Source organism: Carlito syrichta, unplaced genomic scaffold (genome assembly GCF_000164805.1).
Source record: "Carlito syrichta isolate Samal-C Ts95f unplaced genomic scaffold, Tarsius_syrichta-2.0.1 Scaffold126828, whole genome shotgun sequence".
NCBI lineage: Eukaryota > Metazoa > Chordata > Mammalia > Primates > Tarsiidae > Carlito > Carlito syrichta.
Window position 1 is genome coordinate 12,674 of NW_007070924.1, and position 7,851 is coordinate 20,524.

At 51.9% G+C, this 7,851-nt stretch overlaps 2 protein-coding genes across 4 annotated transcripts in view; both read left to right on the top strand.

Moving 5' to 3' along the window:
* TEN1 (TEN1, CST complex subunit) overlaps positions 1 to 5,683 on the top strand; it is a 12,920-nt gene extending 7,237 nt beyond the window's left edge. Inside the window, exon 3 of the mRNA XM_008048849.1 lies at positions 5,226 to 5,683. Coding sequence (XP_008047040.1) covers positions 5,226 to 5,347 — 122 coding nt within the window. The 3' untranslated portion in view covers positions 5,348 to 5,683. The remainder of the gene's footprint in view (positions 1 to 5,225) is intronic.
* A 611-nt stretch (positions 5,684 to 6,294) lies between these two features.
* Positions 6,295 to 7,851, top strand: part of CDK3 (cyclin dependent kinase 3) — a 5,070-nt gene continuing 3,513 nt past the window's right edge. The window contains exons 1-4 of one of the 3 annotated variants that reach the window (XM_008048850.1): positions 6,295 to 6,488; positions 6,847 to 6,924; positions 6,994 to 7,114; positions 7,198 to 7,368. In XM_008048850.1, the coding sequence (XP_008047041.1) occupies positions 6,337 to 6,488; positions 6,847 to 6,924; positions 6,994 to 7,114; positions 7,198 to 7,368 (522 nt within the window). In that variant the 5' untranslated portion in view covers positions 6,295 to 6,336. The remainder of the gene's footprint in view (positions 6,489 to 6,846; positions 6,925 to 6,993; positions 7,115 to 7,197; positions 7,369 to 7,851) is intronic. The other 2 variants (XM_021707920.1, XM_021707921.1) reach the window with 2 other exon arrangements.

Consider the following 7,851-nt stretch of genomic DNA (forward strand, 5'->3'; position numbering starts at 1 on the left):
CAAAAAACAAACAAACAAAAATACATGTGTGTGTGTATGTGTGTGTGTGTGTGTGTGTGTGTTGTGCACATGTATATATTTTTGTCTCAAATGTTTATACATTTTTTGGGCTCCCTCTGTATACAATAAAAATAATGATAAAATGAACCTCCATGTACCCATCACTCAGATTCAGCAGTGATCCTCATTCTACTGTTTTGTTTCACCACTACCCACTCTTATTTAATTTATTCTGCTGGTGTATTTTTTTTTTTTTTTAGTTGGAGTTTCACTCAGTTGCCCAGCCTTCCAGGTAGCTGGAACTATAGGCGCACGCTATCACATCCAGCTAGTTTTTGATTTATTGTAGAGACGAAGTCTTGCCAAGTTGCCCATGCAGGTCTCGAACTCGCAGGTTCAGGCAATCCACTCGCCTCGGCCTCCCAAAGTGCTGGGATTACAGGCTGAGCCACCCAGCCCGGCCTCTGCTAGTGTATTTTAAAGTAATGCTAAGATATCACTTCATTTTACCCATGAATACCTCAATATCTATTTATTTATATATTTATTTTTTGACTTGGCGTCTCACTCCCGTCACCCAGGCTAGAGTGCAGTGGCACGCTCCCGGCCACTGCAGCCTTGACCTGCTGGGCTCTGGCGATCCTTCAGCCTCAGCCTTCCAAGTAACCAAAACTACAGGCATGTGCTACCATGCCCAGCTAACTTTTGATTTATTTTAGAGATGAGATCTCTCCATGTTGCCCCAGACAGTCTCGAAGCCATGGGCTCAGGCAATCGCCTTACCTCAGCCTCCCAAAGTGCTAGGGTCACAGGCTTGAGCCACTGCTCCAGGCCTCAATATGTATTTCGTTTTTTTTTTTTTTGAGTTGGAGTCTCACTCCATCGCCCAGACTGGAGTGAGGTAGCACGCTCCCAGCCACCGCAGCCTCCATCTACTGGGCTCTGGCGATCCTTCCGCCCCAGCCTTCCAAGTAGTTGGAACCACAGTTGTGCACCACCATACCTGGCTAATGTTTTGATTTACTGTGAGACAAGGTCTCACCAAGTTGCCCAGACGGATCTTGAACCCGCGGGCTCAGGCAATCCACTCACCTCGGCCTCCCAAAGCGCTGGGATTACAGGCTGAGCCACCGAGCTCGGCCTCAATATATATTTCTAAATCACAACAATGTCATTACCCAGTACTTATCTCTAACATTACCACAATCACATCCAACAAAATTAGTAACTGTTCTTTCATATAATCATAATACCTTGTTCATGTTCAGTTTCTCCCAATTGTCTTAAAAAAAAAAAAAAAAAAGAAAGAAAAAGATTTTTTTTTTAACAATTGGCTAGTGCAAATCAGGATCCAAAGCCCATACGTTATATTTGGGTTACACGCCTCAAGTCCCCGTTAATTTGTAACAGTTCTGTCTTCCTTTTTTGTTTTAATGCCATTTATTTGTTGGAGAATTGGGGTTTTTGTCCAGAGAATGTGCTGGAGTCCAGAATTGGCTGATTGTTTCCTCCTCGTTGCATACGCTCCTCTTTTCCTTCAGTTTATCTGTCTATCCTGTATGGACAGTATTTCAGCAAAACCAAATGGTTGATGAGGGAAAGTTCCTTTTTTTCCCCCTCTTTTAGAGACAGGGTCTCAGTCTGTCACTCAGGCTAGAGTGTAGTGGTGCAATCATAGCTCACTGTAGCCTTCAACTCCTGGGCTCAAGCGATCCTCCTGCCTCAGCCTTCAGAGTAGCTGGGACTACTGAAGGAAAATTCCTTAGAGAAGTTTCACAGTGAATAAATGCAGGATAAATGCTTAAATTAGAAAGTCGTCACTTTAAAAGTCCTGACAAAATAATAAATCCAGGGAACGATCCTCATTGGCTGCTGAAATTATCAGGAAAAACATTGATGGGAGCATTGTGAGGGAGGGATCGGCCCACAGCCCCTGGGCCTGCTGGATCAATCGCAACGTGATAAAAATCAGAAGATCAAACATCACGTGCCTCCGATATGATGCAGGAGTGAGGCACAAACAGCACCACCTTGAAGTATAATTGCCAAAAACTAAAAACCTGAACCTAGCCCTAATCAAGCCTCAGATGAAGCAGCCTCCTTCCTGGCTGCTGGCGGGTTTGCCACTTTTCATGACATCGCAACCTGCTTTTGTGGTGTTAACAATTTTTTATTGACTTTCTGTTTTTGTTTTGAGTCGGAGTCTCACTCCATCGCCCAGGCTGAAATGCAGTGGCATGCTCATGACCACCCCAGCATCGACTTGCTGGGCTCCGGCGATCCTTCTGCCTCGGCTTTCCAAGTAGCCAGAACTACAGGCACATGCTACCACACCTGGCTCATTTTTTATTTATTGTTGAGACGAGGTCTCGCCAAGTTGCCCGGCTGGTCTCGAACCCGCGGGCTCAGGCAATCCACTTGCCTCTGCCTCCCAAAGTGTTGGGATTACAGGCTGACCCACCGAGCCCGGCCTTTTCTTGATTTTCTAAGTAACACATGCTCATTGTTCTCGGCTAGCACTAGGAATCAAAGATGAGGAGACAGTGTGTGGCTGCTTTAAACCTTCCAGTGCTAGCCCTGAAGTCCTGGGGAGTACAAAGGTCGATTAGACATGGATCCCGCTCTGTGGCCAGGCTGACAGTTCTGAGGACAGGCAAGAGGTCACTTAGAGTTACCTTTTTGAAACTTTTACATAAGAGCTAGCTATGAAGACCATGTGATAAAACTCCTGAGACCTGACACCCTCTGCCGGCACCAAATACCTGAGGCCTCCTGTCCAGGAACTAAGCTGTCAGTATAGCCTTTCCCAGCCCTACTCCAGAGGTCCTCACAGCATCCCTGGTTTGCCGGTTGCTGGACCCCAGCGAGTGACTACCCTTGGGTTCTTGCCATGAATCTAGCTGCCTTCTGGTTTTCTCCCACCAGGTTTTGGCACCTGTGCATACCACTTTTCTTTTTTTTTTTTTGAGTCGGAGTCTCACTCTGTTGCCCAGGCTGGAGTACAGTGGCACGCTCCCGGCCACTGCAGCCTCAACCTGCTGGACTCCGGCAATCCTTCCGCCTCAGCCTTCCAAGTAGCCAGAATTACAGGCATGCGCTACCACGCCCGACTGGTTTTTTGATTTATTGTAGAGATGAGGTCTCGCTGCCCAGGCGGGTCTCGAACCCGCGGGCTCAGGCAATCCACTCACCTCAGCCTCCCAAAGGCGCCACCGAGCCCGGCTAGTTTTTGGGTTTTTTTTGAGTTGGAGTCTCACTTTGTCACCCAGACTGGAGTGCAGTGGCACGCTCCCGGCCACTCCAGCCTCGACCTGCTGGGTTCCTGCAATCCTTCTGCTCAGCCTTCCAAGTAGCTGGAACTACAGGCACACGCTACCACACCCGGCTAATTTTTTGATTTATTTTAGAGATGAGGTCTCGCCAAGCTGCCCAGGCAGGTCTCGAACCTGCGGGCTCAGGCAATCCACTCGCCTCGGCCTCCCAAAGTGCGGGATTACAGGCTGAGCCACCGAGCCTGGCTCAAAAAGTTTTTTTTTTTTAAATAGGTGGGTGTGATGGCATATGCCTGTAGTCCCAGCTACTCAGGAGGCTGAGGTGGAAAGATCGCCTGAGCCTGGGAGGTCAATGCTGTGGTGAGCCATGACTGTGCCACTGCTTTCCAGCTCGGGGACAGAGTGAGACCCTGACTCAAACAACAACAATAGTCTACATTGATCAGTAGATCCAGATATTGTCATTTACCCATCCTTTCTCAGCTGTGCAGTCTCTGCCATCCAGCACTGGGGCTAACAGAAGCTGACAACATGCAGGCCATTTCATGTTTCAAACAAGTTCATCTTCCAAGGGTGGTCTATGTAGACAGCTGGAATATAGGCAGGGCAGCACTCTGAAATCTGCCCCAGATTGTGTTAAGCTGATAAATAACCTAAACTAAAAGAAAGAGTAGGAACAGACTTTATCTGAGCAGAGAGTGTCTATCTCAAAACTTCATCCAAAGAAGATAGGATAATGTCCTAGGACATTGGATGTATTCATTGCCCAGAGAGCAGATAAAACATGAGTGAAAAAAGAAAAAATTATTTAAATGAATTTGTTTTTTCCTTTTCCTTGAAAGCTGTGATGGAAAATTTAAAAAAAAATCTTTTGCCTGGGTGCAGTGGCTCAAGCCTGTAATCCCAGCACTTTGGGAGGCTGAGGTGAGGGGATTGACCAAACCCGTGGGTTCAAGAACAGCCTGGGCAACTTGGCAAGACTTCATCTCTACAATAAATCAAAAAATTGATTGGGCGTGGTAGCGCACACCTGCAGTTCCGGCTACTTGAAAGGCTGAGACAGAAGGATCACCAGAGCCCAGCAGGTCGATGCTGGGGTGGCCGTGAACATGCCACTGCACTCCAGCCTGAGCAACGAAGTGAGACTCCAACTCAGAATAAAAAAAGCCATCTATTAGGGCTAACCCCAGATGTCCAGATGTCTTTCCTGTTTGATGCCACCTGAACATTGACAAACCTTTCTATATGTATCAGTCAACATCACATCTGCTGGAAGCCCCCTGAGCCCCTGGTCCAGAGTGGAATGACTTGTCCCTGTGAGGCCAAACTTGCCTGGAGCTCAGTCCTTGGATTTACTACATATGGTTGTCTCTTTGCCCTGATTTCCAATGACAGTGGGTCCCTAAATGCCAAGGGGGCCCTTCCCTTAGTTCAAACAGAGAGCTAGGATGGTGATTGAGACCCCTTTTCCACCCCGGGCACTTGGGACCTAAAGAGAAGGTGGCTGGAATTGAGGTGGCAAAGGAAGCCCTCCCTCCCTGGACAAGTGGAATTTTCAGGCTACCCTCTAACTTCCAGACATGTGTCTATGGTGCATGACAGATCCACACTTCTGAGGCCCAGGTAGAAAAATTGCCAATATCCCATATGCTAGGCTTTTTAAATACATTTTTTCTCTTTTTAAAAAATTAATGGAGATGGGGTCTTGCTAATTTGCCCAGATTGGTCTTGAACTCCTGGCTTGAAGCAGTCTTCCCACCTTAGCCTACCAAAGTGCTAGGATTACAGGCATGAGCCACTGGGCCTGGCCCATATACCACCATCCTTCTTGCCTGCACCCCTTGCTGCCAAAATTCAGGATTGAGCAAGCCAAAGGAAACAGCTAGAATGCATCTTGGAGTATGTTGCTGACAGCTCAGTTACTGCTCATGCCCTGGTGTTTGTGCCTTTCAGATGGAGGCTCCATGGTGAAGGCCCGGGTGCTGACTTGTGTGGAAGGGATGAACCTGCCCTTGTTAGAACAAGCCATCCAGGAGCAGAGGCTGTACCAGCAAGAGAGGGACCGCAGCCAATAGGAAATGGCAGCCCCGACAACATCCCCCATCCCACCAGCTGCCGAGGCCAAACCCGCTGGAGCTGCAGGAGCCCTGCAGAGTGTACACGCTTCCCAAGGGATGGCCGTTGTCTGGACCAGAGCGTTGAGGGGCGGGTGTTTAATCCAGCTCCTTCCCCTAATCTGGAATTGGCCCAGAAATGAGGCCCTGGAGAGCAGGCCCCCAAAGCTGCGCCCCCTGCCCCCCGGAGACTGCAGGTGGTCAAGCTCTGGGCGCTGGAGCTGAGCCTCGCAGGGGGACATGGAGGGTTCCAGAAGGTCCTCGTGAATAAAGGCCCCACTAGTGGGCGTGACTCTATGATGTGCACGTGGTGCAGCGCCGGCAGGGGCCAGGAGGGGGAGCCTCGGAGCAGGCAGCCCGCCAGCAGTGAGGCTGCAGCCTGCTGAGGGTTTCTGGTGAATTCTGGGCTGGGGGCCTGAGGGGAGGGTGCGGGGGGCCCAGGGGCCCTAGTGGGAGGGTCCGGGTGGCAGAGGGGCCACCTCTGCTGAGGTTCAGCCCTCAGAGAAGGCCAAGCATCGTCAAGTGGGCTGGGCTGAGGCCCCGGGCCCTGACCGTGCGGCCTAGGGCAGGACTGTGGCTTCAGAAGCCCTTCCTCACCCCTGACCTCTGCTTCGAGCTGGCGCCAGGTCTTGGGCAGCCGCCTGTGCCCCCAGAGCCCAGGCCTGGCTGGGCCGAGGCGGGGGCTGAGGCAGGAGAAGCTTGGGCCTTCCACGTGAAGTATCCGGGCACAGCTGCAGCTGGCTCCCACCTGGGCAGTGGGCAAGAGGCGGGGGTCCTGGTTGGGCTGGGTGAGGGGCAGCCCCCCCACAGGATACCAGGCAGGATGAGCTGGGGTGGGGGTTGGAAGGACCAGGGCCACAGGCCCTGGGAGCTGGGCAGCTTGATGGGGGCTGGGCAGGGTGCTAGGAGGAGGCTGGAGGGGCAACGGGGGCACTGGGCATGGGGTGTGAATGGCTGGTGCTGTTTCCCCGGGCAGCTCTGCAGACATGGATGTGTTCCAGAAGGTAGAGAAAATCGGAGAGGGCACCTATGGGGTGGTGTATAAGGCCAAGAACAAGGAGACGGGGCAGCTGGTAGCCCTCAAGAAGATCAGGCTGGATCTGTGAGTGCTGGGACCCCCAGGCCGCCTGTCCTCGGCCACCGAGAAATCGCCCTCCATTCATTCCCTCGTCTCGGAGGCTTACACTCAATCCTTTTCCTTATGTCACCCAGTTGTCCTGGGACAGCCACATAGATACAGCCCTTAACCTGTTTTTACCCCAACCCACTGCCTCCCTACCAGCCTTGCCCTGGCTCTATGGAGCCTTGTGGGTATAATAAATGCCTAGGAGCACAGGTCCCCATTGCCAGGATGGGCCATCTGAACGGTAACGAGGAACACAGAAGCAAATTCCCCTGGCCAGAAGTGCCCTTCTTGGCACCTGCCTCCACGCCCATGGCTGTACCCTCATTTCCTGCAGGGAGACTGAGGGGGTCCCAAGCACAGCCATCAGGGAGATCTCCCTGCTCAAAGAGCTGAAGCACCCCAACATCGTCAGGTGAGGTGGGGACAGTGGTGGGAAGCTGGGATGGTGGAGGCCGCCTCCTGATTGGCATCTCCCTGCCAGGCTGCTGGATGTGGTGCACAACGAAAAGAAGCTCTACCTGGTGTTCGAGTTCCTCAGTCAGGACCTGAAGAAGTACATGGACTCCACTCCAGCCTCGGAACTCCCCCTGCACCTCGTCAAGGTAGGGAGGGAAGCCTGGAAAGGGAGGGACACCCCACCCAGCCAGCCGCCTTCCACACAGCTACCTCCTGCTCATTACTCCAGAGCTACCTCTTCCAGCTGCTGCAGGGAGTGAATTTCTGCCACTCCCACCGAGTCATCCACCGAGACCTGAAGCCCCAGAATCTGCTCATCAATGAGTTAGGCGCCATCAAGCTGGCTGACTTTGGATTGGCTCGAGCCTTCGGGGTGCCCCTACGCACCTATACCCACGAGGTATCTCGGGACAGAGGGGAGAGAAGGGCAGTCAAAGGAACATCACCCGTGCATTCAGCCACCTGAGCCAGGCGCGGTGGTTCATGCCTGTGATCCCAGCACTTTGGGAGGCCGAGGTGGGAGGATCACTTGAGCCCAGGAGTTCGAGACTAGTCTTGGCAACATAGTGAGACCCCATCTCTTTAAAAAAAAAAAAAGCTGGGCTCGGTGGCTCAGCCTGTAATCCCACGCCTTTGGGAGGCTGAGGTGAGCGGATTGCCTGAGCCCGCCAGTTCAAGACCCGCCTGGGCAGCGAGACCTCATCTCTACAATAAATCACACACACACAAAAAAATCAGCCGGGCATGGTAGTGTGTGCCTGTAATTCTGGCTACTCAGAAGGCTGAGGCAGAAGGATCGCCGGAGCCCCGTGGGTCGAGGCTGCGCCACTGCACTCCAGTCTGGGTGACAGAGTGAGACTTCAACTCAAAAAAAAAAAAAAAG